This window comes from Penicillium rubens (assembly GCF_028828025.1).
Source record: "Penicillium rubens strain IBT 27055 chromosome Unknown utg000002l_segment0_segment0, whole genome shotgun sequence".
In the NCBI taxonomy this organism is placed as follows: domain Eukaryota; kingdom Fungi; phylum Ascomycota; class Eurotiomycetes; order Eurotiales; family Aspergillaceae; genus Penicillium; species Penicillium rubens.
Window position 1 is genome coordinate 1,085,281 of NW_026890600.1, and position 17,185 is coordinate 1,102,465.

The window sequence follows — 17,185 nt, forward strand, 5'->3', positions numbered from 1 at the left end:
TCTGGATTGATCACAACGAAGTTATTGGTTGAGACTTTCTATGACGGCAGCCTGCAGTGGCTTTGGGTCTAGATGTTCATTCCTGGGAACATAGCCCCTGCCATGCAGTGTGCTAGAATGAAAATTTCAGACGTGTCATGCGGCTGACCCCGATTGTCGGGCCACGAGCCTTCAGCTTTGCTTCAGGGATAGGTCTGAACACTGCTACAAAAGATAAGTGCTAGCTTGGCTGTGATGATGCTGCAGTAGCATCAGCCAGGCCTCACTAGTTTCTTTAATATTGCGTATGCCCCCCGGATATAAAATGAACGGGTTTTTAATGCAGGATGTCATTTCTCCTTTCATTCACTATCGTTATTCCGTTGTTTTTGGCTATGGAGATAATTATGACCACCTAAGGCTCATCGACATGTTTCATATACAGTCATCTTCATTCAGCCTAAAAGGGCAAAATATTTGGTAATCTGCATTCATGCAGGGAACTTATCCTGCTGGGATTGGTACAAAGGCAAAGCAAATTTTTTATTGTCTTACTTATGAACGTACGAAGGTGGCATCTTAGGGCCTCTAAGAGCAACTTGTTAAATTATATATCTTTCATGCAACCTAGGCCGAGAACATCAATGTTTCCGCTTTTTTGTTCATTCGGACAAAGACCCTGGTGGTTTAACGCCTTCAATGTCCAACATCCATTTCTGGACCATCTCAGGGGCTTGTTTTTCAAAGACCGAAGGATACTTCGCCATATAATCCTGTAAAATGCTCAACGATTGCAGAACTTGGGTCTTTTCAAGATGCTCCGAGAATTGAAGAGAAGCTGCTCTCATAGAATCTCGATCCTGGCTTAGCTCAAAGAAGGGATTCGGCCTTGAAACCTGAATGTCCGACGAATCAAGGGAGCTGGGCACATCATGGTGATAGGCTGGACGGTCGACGGCAAGAGCTGCGGAAGCAATATTAGGGAATAAAGGCGATCGAATTTCCGCCGGGCTTGTAAGATCGTTCGAATATGAGAATAAAAAAGGTGCGAGAGAAGGTCCTTGACTCCTCGAGAACAGGTCGGAATCCGTATATTGGGTGACGGGTACGAAACTGAAATTTTATAGTCGTTGAGTTAGCCTTAGGATCTATGGCAGTTTCAGATGATTTGGCAGTTCAAACCTCTCGCTCCTGGGTCTAGTAAAAGAGACCATGCTGGAATCCGCCTCGGGTTGGACTGGATTAGGCTCTCCAATTTTCTCTTGTGGCTGCCGTTGGCGATTCCGGCGCGTTCCACTGCTTCGATGTCTCCGAGGCTTAACTCCCAACGTGTCATCGGGGGGTTTGGGCATTAAGCCGCCATCACTGAATCGAGGCTTGATCGTGCGGTATTTGGGAGGAAGCGGAGGTGTGGAATACGTAGAGAGCGCAACTGGTGCTGGAGGAGGTCCTCCGTCGACGACGTTGTTTTCAGATCCAGTCTCAAAACTGTCGACCATTCCCACAGGAGACCCCGAAGGATATTGCGGCGAGCTGGTGTAACTCATATGCTCAAAAGAGAACAGATCTCGAGTGCTCATGTTGATCCGGAGTGGAGGCTCCTTTAACGGGACGCCCGCACTTCAAGTATATTAGTGAAAGAGCTGCTTCTGCTTCAAGGGATTCTCAACCATGCATGGTGTTGATAGCGTGTAAGAACAAAGATGATGGTTCCGCATTGCCGGGGGGGGGGAAATAGGATAGACCCCTGCTATTAAAAATATGAAGGTGGGCTAGCGTTATGCGAGAATTTCTATTCGGAGGTAGCGTAGGACTAAGTTTGATCTTGTCTCAAAGAGGTGGTCCGAGGTAGCCGCAACTGGCCTCAGTACCTTGGGCTGAACCTTAGCCTAGTTGTCGGTTGCATGAGCAGGTCTTTTTCAATGGTTGAACCTCATTACCAGGGCCCACGCAGCAATTTTACAGCCCGTTCCGCATCTAGTTGCATGGTGCGTTTGTGAATGGTAGACACTTTCATACAGGGACCCACGGAGCGTTATTATCGAATTTTAAGCATATAAATTACGAAGCCATACCTAAGCATTATTACCAGGGGAAATTTACCCATGGCCGTGAGTCGATACATTCCCCATCACATTCTGTTCTCTCTTCATCATCCCATTTGCCTAGTGGTCAGTTCAACGAGCCTTGTTTCCTAAGCACTTCTGACTTTTCTCTATTCAGTCTCACCTACTTTCAGCATGACCATTAACGGTATGATACCCTCGTACTTAGAACTGTTTCCTAAAGACTCCTGTTGCACTTTTTTGCTAATCAATATACAAGGCCCATTCCAGGTCAACCCTATGCCAATTTCGACATCAAGAGGAATTTTGCGAGCCAGGTACATAAGGTCCCAGCGAGAGCCTTTCCATCTCCAAATAACCTGTGGCTAATTCATTACGCGTGACCTGCACCTCGCACAGCACGAAACCCCATCTGCTTTCCGGTTCCGACGAATTGAGACACCTAGGTACCCATGACGCGCATTCTATATATGTGGCTTGGATATTGACTTGCACCAGACATCATCGGCTGTCGCGAAAAGAGAAAGGCTGTCGATCGCAAGCCCCAGACGACGTATACCTTCAAAAACTGCACATTTAGCGGTACAAGCATGTTTCTCGTCGGAAGTGCAGGTCCTACGAGCGAAACCGTGGTCTACCGTGATTACGGAAGCCGTCGACCATTTTTGGTCAATGGTGATAAGGGTGAAGCTACGTTCTTGCGAGATTTCTGTGGAAGGAGAGAGTATGGTTAATGGATAACAAACATACACGTAGCTGTTTTTGTCTTGCTTTGGTCTACTTTATAAGATCCCCAGGCATATAACAGAATGGTGGAATTGCGCTAATATCCTCGTCAACATTTGAAACTACATATTTCTGAATATAATCTTAATGTATACGGCCACGATTCATTTTGTCAAAACCGTCACTGATAGGTAGCACCCATTCAGCTATACATGGTGAGATACAAATATACAGGAGCTCTCAGTAAAACGTAACTATCAAGCGAGCGCCGTAAGATGGTTACTGGTATAACTCTCTCCAAACTTCAATCTCACGCAGGAGTAAACGCGTTTCAACCTCCACTCTTTTCTTGCCTTCGATACTAACCAAGCGTAGTGTCTCCAGAAGCCGTTTAAAAGGGATTTCCTCTCCAGGGCATCCGCGCAATATATGACAGAGAACCTCTCGTGTATCTTCAATGGTCAGTCCGGGTAAGGGTAATGGGTTCTTAGAAGCACAAACCAGGATACGTCAGTTCCCTCGAATATGTGTTTTGGATCCCAACCAAGGCCTTTGGGCTCAAAGCTCTCATCCATAGATGCAAAATAGCTTCACATGTGTCCGGGTCCAACCCTTCGAAGGCAGATCGATAGAAGCTCTCCAGGAGAGCTGCATCGCAACGCTTGAGATTTGAAAGTATGTTTTCCAGGGCTGGATTGTTTCTAGCCACAAATTGGTCAATCAATGAGAAGTCAGACTCAACGGGAAAGATTCTTTTGCAATGAGTAGAAGGCAGCGGGCTCTTAGTTGATAAAAGCCCTCGCGCCGTATTGTCGTTCGCGGGGAGGCTGCTGAATTGAAGGGGCACACAACTATTGGGACCATTATGCTTTTGTGTCCTACACAAACTCATATATCAGCATAAATATTCATCACGGAAAATAATAATATTTCCTCACTTCAAGCTCTGGTGCACAGCTTGGCTTGGCATGGCCACCCTCTTGTATGACTTCTGCATATCTCTAAATGCTTCCTGGCCATGGAACCCAATGGTATGGTTGATGAGGGCGTATTCGTCTATGTTCTGGGAAATTATTGCTTTGCCATGAGAATGAAAACCGACATGTGCTTCCGCCTGGGGCGAGGCTGGCTGTGGTTCAAAGCAGTTGGCCTGAACATAAGATTGATCAGCCATACCCCTTTCTTATTGCAAATTAGCATCATTTATATCCTTGTAACTTGGGTTTGAGGAACTTGGACCCAGACAGTGCTGGACATACCTGTCCCGAAGGGATGTTTAATGATACTCCTACTAAGCGGATATGACGGGGGACTTGGTCCAGGGGCAAGGGAGTTGGAAGGTTGTGAATCCAGGCAGGGAAGCCAGTGACCATTGTTAATCGCCATGGTCCAAAGAATTGAAGTTGGGATGATTCGGGGGCAACTAGGAATAAAGAGAGTCGGTCTTATCTGGCCGAAGATCAAGCGGCGGTGGGGGTTATATACGATGTAAAGGGGACCCCCGCTCCCTTGCTTATGAGAGCCTTTCATGCTCCGCGGTGTTGGGCGGGGAAACTTGTGATGCTTGCCTACTGAGGGCTAGCTCGTTCTGGGTCACTTATTAATTTGTAAATCCCATGAGAGTAGCTGGTAAAAATTCGCAAAGAAGGCAAGGGGCGTTATTACAAGGATGTTTACACAAGGAATAGGTGGGATTGGCTGCTAGGACACTTCGCTACGTCGAGTATGGAGCATTCATGAACTACTAATACTAAGTAGGGCACGTCCGTCTCATTACAAGCGCAGTCAAAAAATGAAAATTACCATTTAATTGAAAGGTATTGTAATATTCGCGTCCGTGCGCCGAGGTATATCACACCCACTCCAAAACCCTAATATACATGGGAGATCCCCATGCAAGTGGTTTGTCCCTTCGATTGTGCATACACCTGCCCAGTCCTCCACCGTCTGCCTTCATCATGGAAACTATGGTAAGGGCAAATGCCTTCGTTCTCTTCCCGTACAAAGATTGATTATTAAGATTGATTATACAGATTTCCGAAGCCGACCTCAAGATATCAGCCCAAACATCATTAAAAGCGTTGCAAATCTGGTCGCTGGGTACCCCGGACCTGGCAAATGCAATTGGATGGCAACACGATCTCGATCCTGAGATTGCATCGCTAGTGGTAGCCTGCCAGCATCTCAGGAAGAATGGATACAGGAAGGGACGGAGACGTTTAGCCCAGAACAGCATTTTGAATCGGCTTGTGCAAGCCATGGTGGAAGACCTCACCGACGACTCTCTGAAAATATTCGCACTTCTCACCTGGCATTTCAACGCAGATTTTAGTGTGCCTCTTCCCCGTCAGCTTCTTCTATTCTTCGACGAGCCTTCGAAAATCTTCGAAGATGTTTGCACTGATATCCATCGCCGATACACGACAATGGCCGAACCGGGGTCTGTAAAGAGCTTCAAGAGAAGGTTTATCAGGCTACTAGGGCTTGTGGAACATTATGTGTTTGAGGGGAAATGGTCTTGTATATTTAAATCGTCGGATTATGTTATCATCGTTGCAGCAATCTGTCAATAGCTGCTCAATGTAGTATTTCTTTTCGTTCTTACCAGTATGAATATACACCTAATGCTGCTCTACGTTAGCCACCATAGCAAATCTCACCCTGTTACCTCAATAATGTCATTCTCCATTCTCCTTCTCCATTGCTTGACCTTGCCCGATCCGAACAAACACATGCATTAGGATCACTGCTAATACATAACCAAGGCTTGCTTCATACCTAACTCTGATTATAAAGTCATTAGAAAGTTAACTCGTATACTGACACTAACAACTGGAGAAAGCAAGTACACATGGGTAGTGTAGGTGTGCTATCTTAGCTGTCTTCAGAACTTCAGGCATGCAGCTAATAAAAAGATCATGCCTCTATACAGAAGCTCGCACCTATGCTGTGAGCACGCTCAAATCCATATATATCAATTATTAAATGTCCTGTCAATCGAGGACAAAATTTAACATAGAGGGCGAAATATCGAACACAAATCCTCAAGTGAACCTATCCGAGAGACCCTCGGCCGGAAGTCGGAAAAAGAGAACTCAATCACCCACGCTCCGATAGCCAGATCAGAGTCGAAGATAGGCTGAAACGTCTCCAGAATGGCTCTTTCGGCGAGGACAGTCCCCTCCACATTCCCGGCTACTGAGGTATAGCCACGCATGTCATAAAATATATCACACCGAATAAGCACTTCTCTTTTGACCGCTAGAGTAACATGAATGAAACGGCCCATATCAGTTTCTTTGAGCCACTCTTCTTGAAGATGATCATACAATAATCGCCGAAGAAGCTGACCCAATTCTCCGTTCATTGTATAGTAGGTCGAATTTTCGATCATGACCAGGTAAATGTAGGCAGGGGAGAGTGCGCCGCTTTCAAGCTGACCATATCTCTCTCTACATGCTGCCAGAATACTGAGGCAAGGTGTCATAGAATACCCTCTTGGGTCATTCAAGACTATGGCTTCAGGCCTATCAGTATCGAAGTTGACAGGATGATAAGTTTACTCACTATGAGAAAATTGTTGGAAGATTGGTCGAAAGTCCATTGCGGGTGACTGAAAGGGATGCAATGTATGCAATGGACGGTACTGTACGAGGGAGTTGAAGAGCTGGAGTTTGGGGAACGCCCTGGCACAAATAAAACATCCTTTCTAAGCAATGCACTCGGGCACTCCGAGAACCCCCATGTGCAGGGACCAAGTAAGAAGGGTCATTTCTTGGTAATTCGAAATGGCGCAAATAAAAATGCAATGGAGAAAATTATCCCTATAACCGAGATCGGCATGCAGCCATTGAGAGTTCTCGGGCACTCAGTCAGTTATCCAATGAAAGCTGCATATAATTGATCTCCACAGTGGCCCTGAACTAGCATCGATCCGCTCCAGGCGGACGCAGATAACACATGGTATGAAGGGCTAGAAGTATTCCGGCTGCCCAATGGCGCTAAGTTTACATTATTTTTCAGTAAAACGGAAATTTCAACTTTTAGAAAGGCTTTGTATTTGGGAGTGGGCCAAAATACTTGCTTTTAATAGGCCGGGAAAGCCTCCTGTTAGCGTCTGTGGTATGGCGATACTACTATTAGAAGACCAATGTCGCATCCAGGAAATAACCTCTCCTTATTCGTCCGGAATCTGGATCAAGGGACCCGGGAGCATCTCGGGCATAACACAAATACTGGACCAGCCCATCTTACACCGGAACCATGCTCCAGTATTCCAACAGAATCCCAGGCACCTGCTATCATGTCGCTAGTTGAAGACTTCTATGTAAGACAATCACTGGATTATATACAGTGATATGCTAAACTATGAAGTTTCCTTTCCCAAGAACCAGTTTCCGAGCCGCCGAAACGACTTTAATTGTTCAACAAGCGTGGTTTCTGGGCTCGAAATACCTCAAGCGCGCAATCAAACGACAGCACAAGCTCAATGACAGGACCACATTCTTGATATCCTCCTGCCAGGCACTCAGAAAGTATCGCTACTTGCCCTGGGGAAAACGCAGAGCCTTGGCCAAGAACAGACGGCTGAGGAACTATGCCCACCGTATGGCAGGTGAACTCGCTGATTGTGATTTGGCTATGCTTTCTCTTCTCGCCTGGCATTTTAGCTCGAAAATGGTGCCTCTACCCCAGGGGCTCCTTCAATTCTTCGCCAACTTTGACGAGCAATTTGACACAGTGTGCCGATCCATCCACCTCAGCTACACGAAAATGTGCGAACCGGACACGTTGGCAAACTTCAAGGAAAGATTGAGGGGACTATTACGGCTACTAGAACGACACGTGATCATAGGCGACGGGGTCTTGTATACCTAGTTTTGACCATCTCTTGGCCTATCCGCATCATACTAGTCAATGGGAAATAATAAAGACGGGTATATATACAACTGTCCAATCCAACTTCAAATCACTGAATCTTATACCACGCTTCCAACTGGTTTTTCGCCACGCCCGTTTCCTTTGCTCTTCTCCTGCCCCCCAGCTGTCAAAGACTGCCGTTGGATGAGGGGGTCAAATTGAAAGCTTTCTGTCGGTATCTAAATTGCGATGTTAGTTTGCCGTCGGTCGACGAGTTTCCTCTGCAACGCACTACCATGACTTTATCTAACCCAATAGGATGTTGATTTAGATCTTAATCACGGCCAACCGCATTGCGTCGATTATTTCTCTTTTTGCGACTGTTTTATCGTCAGTTCGACACATAGGGCTTGCGTTTGGGTGAAAAGACTGACCACAATTGTTAAGTACAAACTCAACAGAGAAACATTCGTGGTATGAGCGGCGTCCTGGGCCCTCTCCCAAGGGAAGAGCTCTTTCATTTACCTGGAAGCCAATAGCAACCCGGTAGCATCGAAGGAATTCTGGAAAATCTTTCTTCGTGATCAGACCAAGACCTTTGTGGATATCATCCCCTTCATCCCCTTCCTTTCGACAATGACTGTAGCAAGCATTTGGATCTGAAAAGAGCTTAAAACATCCCGGACAAATATAGTCCAAGCCCGTTTTTACCAGAGCTTGCATCAAGATTGCGAGCCGCCTTTCCATGTCAGACATCTTGAAGTAAAGTGAATAGAAGCTAGTAAATGAAATAGTTTGTTCCGAACAGGAAACAGAAGGCTGTCAGTTCGACGAAGGCTCAGACTTTATAGGTGAAGGCCGGCTCGCCAACGCATCTCCACAGATCCAAGTCTACCAGATGCAATTGCTGGATAGAACTAGCGGTGGGAATGCAAGTAGAATTTAATCAAAATTATAATACCAAAGCCTACAGCCTCGACCGACTGTGGCCTTGGCTTAATTATCCTTCCAACATAGGTTCTAGTTTACAGCCGCTCTGATTCATCGGCCATATAATTCAGATTAACTGCATGATGGCACTATCTAGGGTATGGAGAAGCTGGGCGAATCAGGAATAATCGAAAGCGTGATCTTCAGGCAAGGGCTCGCTAACTCCTTTGGAGGCATCGTCTTGCAGGAGATCACGTCCAATCGAAGATTTAATCAGCTCTGTCTGCGAGGCCCAGTAGTGCTCAAACCACAACTCCTGCATAATATCCTTTGTGCCCGGGATCTCCTCCGTTTTCCTGATTTCGCGCTGCATATGGTAAACATTGGTACTTCTGCTATCTACCAGTTGTCCAAGTATGCGTATGCGCAGATTACCGACATTGAAGTTCGAACTAGACTGTTGTTTCTATTTATTATCCGTTAGAGCCTGAATGCAACACTGCCGGGACACTCACTGCAAGCTCGTCAAGTTCTTCTGCAGAAATCATTTTGACCGAAGGTCCACGATGCGGTGCCGAACACTGATACACCACTTCTGGATCAATGGTTATTATTTTGCAGTCCAACTTATCAAAGAAGCATCCAAACCTTGAAGGCCTTCATGTGACTGCTTCCTCGCCCTGCAGCATCCAAGGAGTTCGATAAAACGAGACCAGAGGGTATTCGATATATCCATATTTCGCACAAGAATCTAGGTATTAGGATGAAAAAGATATAGAACTATGTAGGGAAACAGCACAACATTGAATTGGAGCATATGCGACGCCGAGACGTATAGATATGCACGATTATATATGCCCAAATCGTACCAATGTCTTGTATATTACCATGACCGTCATCATTGGCAAGAGTTCTCTAGCTTCGGGGGCTCTTGTTGTTTCCTGCGTGAGGCCGATCAGATGGATTTGCTTTTGGCGGAGGTCAAAGCGGGATCTTGATACAGACTTTAGAGACGTTCTCAAGAGTCCAGATCCCAGAGACTAAGTCTCCATCATGGCGATCCTCGGACACGATGGACACCTTGGACACGATGGACACGATGGACACGATGGACACGATGGACACCTTGGACACCTTGGACACCTTGGACACCTTGGACACCTTGGACACCTTGGATGAAACTCTATCTCCGCTATGAGACATATCCTCGATCGAATAGATCTCGGCTAATGTCAGTACGCATTGCTGGAGGATTGCGAGTCACGTGTAGGTGGCGATTTCCGGAGTCACAAGGAGGCCCCACCATTGTGCAAGGAGAATGAGGGGCAGAGTTGGGCAATTTTCAGCCGATGCCTAACCCGCGGTTGATTCCCAAGGTCCATTCTTCGTGCCCAGTCTTATCTTTATTTTCCCCAAAGCCTATTCAATCTGTGCAAATATCTGTGGCATAGTTTTCCTGCGTTCACGCCCACCTCAAAATCTTGCGGTGAGAGATACTCCCATCTCGATCGAAGAGATCAAGACGTGCAGCGCAAGCAAAACCTCAAACATTCGCTGAAGATGGCAGATTCAGTTACAGAAAAGTCTTTGGTGAGTCGCTACACAATACGTCTGCTAGAAGGTATGGTCTGACCTACCTTAGAGCGAGCGCCTATCTCAGACCGAGTGGAAGAAGCTTCCCAAGGAAGAAGTAGACCACCTCACAAATTCCAGAGCCCTTCCAATTATCGAATTCGAGCCGCAACCTTTCCCAAGAAATTTATATTGCTTGGAATGCGATTATATAAGATTTCAGAAACAAGGAGGGGAGAAAATTTGCGAGACAAAGGGGAGTGGCACAATTGTTCTTCCAGAGAACGTTGGAGCTTGGATAGAAAATGGAAAAGCAAGGTGCACGTGAATAGATTGATGGCCCGATTCAAGAAGCGATGCATGAACGGGGTTCTGCATAAAGGTTGTTTGCCAAATTGACTCCTGTATAGTGTCCAACTCGCAATTTAATGAGACCACGTTGTGATTCTGCTCTCCATAGCTGCATCGTGATACAGTCTGTAACTTCAGTAAGCAGATGGTGCTTTTCCCATCTTCTCAATTCACTCTCCTCTATAGCTTCACAGATGGAGGCACTGAACACCGATCTTATACCAGCAACAGACGCACCACGCAACGTGAAGTATGCGAAATCTGTAGAGCTAATTAATACACTGCATTGTCATGGAACTGCATTGTCATGGAACGCTACTCTTTCGTACCGTAATCTTGAACCAGTGACTCTGATTGCGTCCCTGGGGGCAAGGCAGCCTCTGGGTTCCGCGCCTGAATGCTGGCATTGGACTGGGAGAGAGCAGAATTGATTCTTCCGCTTGCGGAAGGGAAGAGCATGTCAGCGAGCTTGACCGCGCAGCCCACCTCAATATGGATGATGGTGTCCTGGTGGCTATAGAATACTGTCGTCCTGACACACTGTGTTATTTCTGCATAATCGCTGTCCGCATTCATTGGAAGATGAGTGGGAGAACATTCAACAGCCTCACATATTATATCACCAAAAGCGATCCGGATCACAGAAAGACGGCTCAGAGATAACGAACAACTTTCTTCCCCTTCGGCTTCTGTCGCTGGGCGAGGCAAGGTGAAAAGTAGACTCATCAACTTTCCGAAAGCTTTAGACTTCTCAATACCGTGTCTGATGGCACTTCGCCAAAGAAGCGATTCAGCATTGTCGCAGAGAACAATAGGTTGTTCAATGTGTTGCTCACAAAAGGCCGAAAGGTCAAAATCTATAGAGGCTCTCGGGGAGACTGAGAGGATGAAAGCGAGAAAAATGCCAGGGAACTTCTCGAGAATTTTCAGATAAAGCCTTTGAGCCTTCCGCTCTCGAGATCGGATGAGTTTCACACGGTTTGGTATTCTCACACGCCTGTGGTTTTGTGTCTCGTCGACTGTGCAAACTATGACCAAACGTTCTTCAAATAGTGAGATGTCAGCTTCGGGAATGGTTTGTTCTGCACCAATATCTTTGTGTTTTTGGTATATTGGAGCGAATTTGTTCATATTTGCCGCGATGAGTTTGTGGACACTGTGGACACGATGGACACGATGGACACGATGGACACGATGGACACGATGGACACGATGGACACGATGGACACGATGGACACGATGGACACGATGGACACTGTGGACACTGTGGACACGATGGACACGATGGACACGATGGACACGATGGACACGGAGGATGAAACGTGGTTCTCGGCGTATCGCTTGATTTATGTCCTGAAATTGCTGCCTGTGCTGAGACCAAACTAGTTAGAATTAGTAAGCGCGCTCCTAGAAACGTGAGGTATGATAGGCTAGGAGCTGTGCTTGAGTCCTAGATGCAAGCCACGTCCAGCGGCGGCATTACCACAGAACCCGAACGTGGACTATGCTAGCTCCGAATACACTAGTCCTGAGCAAACTACGTCCGAGTACCTACCTTCATCGTCTCCTGCGGGGTCTCCTGTCACCAAAGGTCGTCGAGTGCCCGCACGAGCGGCCTCTGGCTGCGCGCCATCATCCGACCAGCATGTCCGAGAGGATTCTTCTGATTCTGAAGTAGACACCGCCGCATCTGCTGGACGGAAGCGGGGATTCAGCCAAGTCACATCGACCCCTCCAACCCAACGGTCTGCACCCCGAACAAATCCCCAAGGGAACCAAAGTGGGCAATCTCGCCCACATGTTGCTCAATATTGCGTACATGATTTCTTTTGTGTCCTTGGAAAGGCTGACCACCCTGTCAATGATTTGAGCGAAGTCTCTCGTGTTAATGAACTGAGCCTTGTCTGTTGCTACTGTAGGACTAGCCTAGAACAAGTCTAATAAGAATATCATCATCTGAAATATCCGAGCAGCGTCAATTCAAAAGCGCCACAGCCGCCTGCGGGTTTAGACAAAATACAGGAATATTGTACAGCCCGGCGAGCAACTTTTTTGAAAGGTAGTTCATCCATGCTAAGGCAACAAGTTTCAGGCCGTAGATTGTAGAAAATAAGGTGCTGTTATTCTTTATTATTGCAGAGTGTTGATTCTTGTCATTTACTATCACGATCTAACAAGCAACCTCTGTTACAATAACGGAGACGTCTCCTAGAATCCCGTGGCTAGGGATACCAGAAATATTGACTAGATACTTTGCACTGTTAACGTTTGTCGCCTCAAACTGATTTCCAGTCCGGGCCCAGGGACCATTCCAGTGCAGTGATGCTATTCGAGCGTCTCCATGGTATAAATCCAAGCTGCCCTCGACTCCCAAGCCGTAGACTGCACTTCCACAGAATGATGCCGTCCCTTCCTCGCCATGACATATCACTAACTTATTCACATCTTCAGGCGCCATCAGGGTTGGCTTCCGGCATCTGTTGTACGGTGCACCACTGTCACGAAGGTCAATACAACTTCAGTTCCAAGATAGGAGGATTCTTCAAATACCGTGTTACTAAAGTGTTTCTAACCGCGATAGCACCGCTTTGGTGTAGATTATTTTTGATAATGATCGATAGACGTTGTGTGATATGGTCATCCATTACTCTGAATTGTAATAAGATTATCTGCGGAGAATATATGGTATTATGCCGTCTGTTAGATATCAATGGCTTTAATATTTGATCCTGAGCTGTTTTTGCGTCCTAAATACATCCTGATTCGGTAAAGCATGTGATGTATTATGCCGCCTGGTAAAATAGAGTTTCCTGTAACCAAGGCGCCTTCCTCTTCCGACCAATCAGCAAGCCGTCCTTCTGCGCGATTTGTGCCCTCTATGTGAACCTATTTTAACGAGCTGGGTGTGCTAAAGATAACCTATTCATTTGTCCAACATGCAAGGATAATACGCCGCACCTAACATTAGCCCATGAATTCTGCAACACGCGGATACTAACAGAGGCAGACCTGTCATTCTGTTCCAAAGGAGGTACAGATTTCTGTTATAGTGAGAGAACGGAGTCCCCGCAATAAGCACCTCTCAGATCACATTTTGGACATTCCATGTTCTCAGCGACCAAAATATTATAAGGTGGGAAGATAGGAAGTTGCGATTATCTCAAGATCCAGACCACGCGAAACCAAATGATTGCGCAATTATTGCAAGGCCAGACGAGTTATTTTAATCTAAGCATAGATAGAGCTCGTTTTCCTTTACATGTTTAAGAGCAAGCGGATCACGTAAGAACATAATAGAGCATCGTTGGGCAAGATTTATTCAAAATGATTCGGCCTTCTTCCTGCTTGTCGCCATCAGCATTCTCTCATCCTCGCTTTAGATCCCAGGGATGATATCCTCCATAGTCACCGGGATTGGACGAGGGTAACATCCATCCTGTTACAGTACGTCAGCGAGGTTATCTAGTGAACTACCAAACCTCGGTGCAAAATACTAATCTCGATAGTGTCCCAAGCCATCTTCCTCCAGTGGAATCAAAGACATAGATTTCGCCAGTCTTTCTGATCTGGATAGCCACCAGGGTATCAGCCTTGCATTCCAGGCTATATTCCGCCGCTCTCTTATAGATAGTATTCTTCCGTCTATTTTTCTGCTGTGATGCCGCTTTTGCGGTTTCAGAGCGACGCTTCTTCACCCAAGAGTATTTCCGAGGCATGGTGGAATATGCTATATTTGGGCGAACTCCCTCGACCTCGATCTTGAGGAGCACTATTGTGCCCCTAAATAGCTTTGAGGCTATGTAATGCTTCAAGATGATTGCTAGTTTTACGGGATTAGCTTACCTGTTCTCCTCTTTGAACTACATCAACATTCCAACATGAGACTCCACCTTACATGAACCATATTGTTCCGACAAGCACTCAACATCATCCCCGATTGCTTCGACAATAAAACCCGCTTTGGATCCAGTCGTAATACCTGGTACCTTTTATCCCAGGAATCCGTTGATACCAGGAACACTGTCCTAGATCATGCCATTTCCAGGACAAGGTGTCTCAAGGAACATCAGTTCCTTGGCAGCGGGAGAGGCCGAAGCGCTGAGGTGAAGCGGGGGATCCACTGTAAACCAATCAGACGTAGCCAGGGTCGCGCTGAAGGCGCTAGTCCTTCAAGCACTCGCGGCGATCAATTCTCAGCCAAACAGACTCGATAAGAGCCTGTTTTAGTGAACGCCATGATTAACAGTGATTCACAATGTTTGGGCGACACTGACAAAATTCTTGCAAGAGCTGTCCAGCACTCCACTGAATATTCTCCGGCCTGAGGTCTTCGTGGATGATTCCCAGGCGACGAATTTCGTCCACGGACCTCGAAGTTGCCTGTCGCAGACCTGACTGTTGTTTAAATTTGCTTGTGTTCTCTAAATTAAAATGTGGGAGCTTCTGCCCGAGGTGAAGTTCTCAAACATATTTAACTGCCTTTGGCTGTACTATTAGCTTTCTATTTCCGGACGCTGAGGAAGGAATTAGTTTGGTTAGTACGACTGAAGACATTCCGCCTTACGTATTCGGGATCTGCTTAGGAGAGACCAGGAAAGCTCTGTGGATATGTACAGGCGGAGCACATACCTACTGCACTGGACTAGAAAGGAGACTCCTGCTACGAACGCTAGTTGCAGCCTTCTTTCCAATTTCCTTGATGTCTCAGGTCGGCGGATGGAATCGATGCGCTGAAGTTAGAGGGGGGTTCAGATGATAACCAATGGGGATGTAAGTTGAAGCCGGTCGCCTCGCTGAAGGCGCTAATCCTCTGCTACAACGTCGCTCAGCGCTCACTGCTTCAACCCTCTCTTTCTCATCCGCTTTTCCCCTCCATAAGTTATCTTGTACTACTGTTTTTATAATCTTACCTTTTCCCTTATCACGCAACCTATCGTAGTTAGATCCCATTCTTTCCAAAGGAGCTTTTGAAGAAGATATCAAGAGCATCAACATGTCCTTCCCACCGAATGCGAAGCCAGATCCATTGGAAATAGAGAGAAAGCTCCTTCGTCAACACCTTGGCCTTGGACCAAACCCCGGTGATCCTCCGGCCGATTCCCCTCCGCAGATTCAGCCGTTATTCTTCATCGAAATGGCACCGGACTCTAGAAGGGGAGCCAAGTGTAAACTTCCCACTTGCGATGAGAATATCATGCCTGGCGAACTACGTCTCGCTATGAACCCGGCAATGATTTACGGTGGTTGGTCCAAGTCATCAGCCAGTAAGTCACGAATCCCCTCGGGCCTGTTTTATTTATCTTCCTCTATGAGATATGATGTTTATCATATTACAAATTTATTTGCAGGCCTCTACCACATCCACTGCTTCGAGAAACTCGCCGATTTCACCCATGCAGACTTCCTAGATCAAATCCAACCCTTAACGCGACAAACGTGGAAACTTCGAGGGATAAATGCGGGTAGTGTGCTAGACGGAAATTATCTGGTACCCGGCGGAGTTGAACGGTTGGTCCTCGAATGGAAAGTGACCCATGGGAAATGGATTGATAAACGCGATGGGGTCTGTGATGAATCTGAAGAAGAGAAACGTGTTTATGCAGACTTCCTAGCCCTGCTGCGCAAGGCGGGTTCCTCGAAGTATAAGCAGCATATGAAGCCGACCGGATTGCCTCATGATAAATACCACAATCTTCTTGTTACTCTTGCCCCATATGAGAGTGACGGACCTGATGACACGGAAGAGTGGAATCTATTTGACACGTACCTGGACTCGACTGTTAAAGCCTTCAATGATCCTCATGATCTGAGCACAATGTTGCAGCGCTGGCATGAAGATGTGGTGAGTCCATTATATACATCATTGCGTTTTATACAAAGAAATATGGCTAACCAGATTATAAGGCACTAGTTAGCAAAGATGTGGATGGATTAGATGAGCGAGGCAGAGCAGCGAAGGCAAGACTAGGTGCAAAGGCTATTAGAGCCCTCAAACGTTTGTCTGTTATCCCGATGCCCAGCCTAGCTGCTTGACTTCCTTGAGGGCGTAGGATATTGTTTCTTAGATCATATACAGGTTAATTTGTATAGTCATCGAGTATTCACAGACCTAGTAATTGGCCCTTTAAAGTTTTGGTGGAGAAACGTTGACGGATGGACGAGGCATGGCGAGTGCAAAACAGCCAGCAATTTGCTCGATAAGAGACTCGATAGTTTCGCTGTCATAGTGATAGCGCTCGGGCTCCCAAACCTGGACAAAGAAGTCCGTGCGATCTCCGGTCAGGCGATTGCTTTATGATTGCCCTGATTTGCGAGTACGAAAACCCTACTTCCGTGGCAGGGTCCATATCATGATTACCTCGTCGGTCGGCCTTCGCTCGTACCTTTGCGCGGGTAGGGTGAGCCTTCTAGCTGCACTGAACATTTCTTGGCCGTCTCCGGTTATTATCGCCAAACCGAAAAAGTTTAAATTTCGCTGAAGTGCTCTGCAGTACTTGTCCGACACAGTCATCATAAGGCGCTAGTTCTTCGGCGATCAATTCCATTCTCAGCCAAACAGACTCGCGACCAACAAGAGCCCATTTTACTGGAACCTGGAGCCTCGGGAATTAACTGGATACAAGGCTGCTGCGTTGAGGTCCAGACCGACGCGAAAATATGGTCATCATTTTCAGCCACTCGTGTTGAGCCACTGGCAATGG

At 46.6% G+C, this 17,185-nt stretch overlaps 11 protein-coding genes across 11 annotated transcripts; 4 read left to right on the top strand and 7 right to left on the bottom strand.

Moving 5' to 3' along the window:
* Positions 1–1,127: 1,127 nt before the first annotated feature.
* On the bottom strand, positions 1,128–1,559 carry N7525_002860 (uncharacterized protein; the record flags this gene model as incomplete). Its single annotated transcript, XM_061212497.1, has 1 exon — positions 1,128–1,559. The coding sequence occupies one exon, from the start codon at positions 1,557–1,559 to the stop codon at positions 1,128–1,130; it is 432 nt and encodes a 143-aa protein (XP_061069518.1).
* Positions 1,560–3,705: 2,146 nt separating this feature from the next.
* Positions 3,706–4,144, bottom strand: N7525_002861 (uncharacterized protein; the record flags this gene model as incomplete). Its single annotated transcript, XM_061212498.1, has 2 exons — positions 3,706–3,921; positions 4,031–4,144. The coding sequence occupies 2 exons, from the start codon at positions 4,142–4,144 to the stop codon at positions 3,706–3,708; spliced, it is 330 nt and encodes a 109-aa protein (XP_061069519.1).
* A 585-nt stretch (positions 4,145–4,729) lies between these two features.
* On the top strand, positions 4,730–5,344 carry N7525_002862 (uncharacterized protein; the record flags this gene model as incomplete). Its single annotated transcript, XM_061212499.1, has 2 exons — positions 4,730–4,741; positions 4,805–5,344. 2 exons carry the CDS (start codon positions 4,730–4,732, stop codon positions 5,342–5,344), a joined length of 552 nt encoding a protein of 183 aa, XP_061069520.1.
* Positions 5,345–7,074: 1,730 nt separating this feature from the next.
* Positions 7,075–7,649, top strand: N7525_002863 (uncharacterized protein; the record flags this gene model as incomplete). Its single annotated transcript, XM_061212500.1, has 2 exons — positions 7,075–7,098; positions 7,146–7,649. 2 exons carry the CDS (start codon positions 7,075–7,077, stop codon positions 7,647–7,649), a joined length of 528 nt encoding a protein of 175 aa, XP_061069521.1.
* Positions 7,650–8,739: 1,090 nt separating this feature from the next.
* N7525_002864 (uncharacterized protein) lies at positions 8,740–9,109 on the bottom strand (the record flags this gene model as incomplete). Its single annotated transcript, XM_002558480.1, has 2 exons — positions 8,740–9,027; positions 9,077–9,109. 2 exons carry the CDS (start codon positions 9,107–9,109, stop codon positions 8,740–8,742), a joined length of 321 nt encoding a protein of 106 aa, XP_002558526.1.
* Positions 9,110–9,542: 433 nt separating this feature from the next.
* On the bottom strand, positions 9,543–9,764 carry N7525_002865 (uncharacterized protein; the record flags this gene model as incomplete). Its single annotated transcript, XM_061212501.1, has 1 exon — positions 9,543–9,764. One exon carries the CDS (start codon positions 9,762–9,764, stop codon positions 9,543–9,545), a length of 222 nt encoding a protein of 73 aa, XP_061069522.1.
* Positions 9,765–10,479: 715 nt separating this feature from the next.
* N7525_002866 (uncharacterized protein) lies at positions 10,480–11,615 on the bottom strand (the record flags this gene model as incomplete). The annotated part of the gene is made up of 2 exons (XM_061212502.1): positions 10,480–10,745; positions 10,814–11,615. 2 exons carry the CDS (start codon positions 11,613–11,615, stop codon positions 10,480–10,482), a joined length of 1,068 nt encoding a protein of 355 aa, XP_061069523.1.
* A 45-nt stretch (positions 11,616–11,660) lies between these two features.
* On the top strand, positions 11,661–12,425 carry N7525_002867 (uncharacterized protein; the record flags this gene model as incomplete). The annotated part of the gene is made up of 2 exons (XM_061212503.1): positions 11,661–11,806; positions 11,939–12,425. 2 exons carry the CDS (start codon positions 11,661–11,663, stop codon positions 12,423–12,425), a joined length of 633 nt encoding a protein of 210 aa, XP_061069524.1.
* A 229-nt stretch (positions 12,426–12,654) lies between these two features.
* Positions 12,655–12,942, bottom strand: N7525_002868 (uncharacterized protein; the record flags this gene model as incomplete). The annotated part of the gene is made up of 1 exon (XM_061212504.1): positions 12,655–12,942. The coding sequence occupies one exon, from the start codon at positions 12,940–12,942 to the stop codon at positions 12,655–12,657; it is 288 nt and encodes a 95-aa protein (XP_061069525.1).
* Positions 12,943–13,954: 1,012 nt separating this feature from the next.
* N7525_002869 (uncharacterized protein) lies at positions 13,955–14,200 on the bottom strand (the record flags this gene model as incomplete). Its single annotated transcript, XM_061212505.1, has 1 exon — positions 13,955–14,200. One exon carries the CDS (start codon positions 14,198–14,200, stop codon positions 13,955–13,957), a length of 246 nt encoding a protein of 81 aa, XP_061069526.1.
* A 1,277-nt stretch (positions 14,201–15,477) lies between these two features.
* Positions 15,478–16,517, top strand: N7525_002870 (uncharacterized protein; the record flags this gene model as incomplete). Its single annotated transcript, XM_002558483.1, has 3 exons — positions 15,478–15,748; positions 15,833–16,326; positions 16,389–16,517. The coding sequence occupies 3 exons, from the start codon at positions 15,478–15,480 to the stop codon at positions 16,515–16,517; spliced, it is 894 nt and encodes a 297-aa protein (XP_002558529.1).
* Between the last annotated feature and the right edge of the window lie 668 nt (positions 16,518–17,185).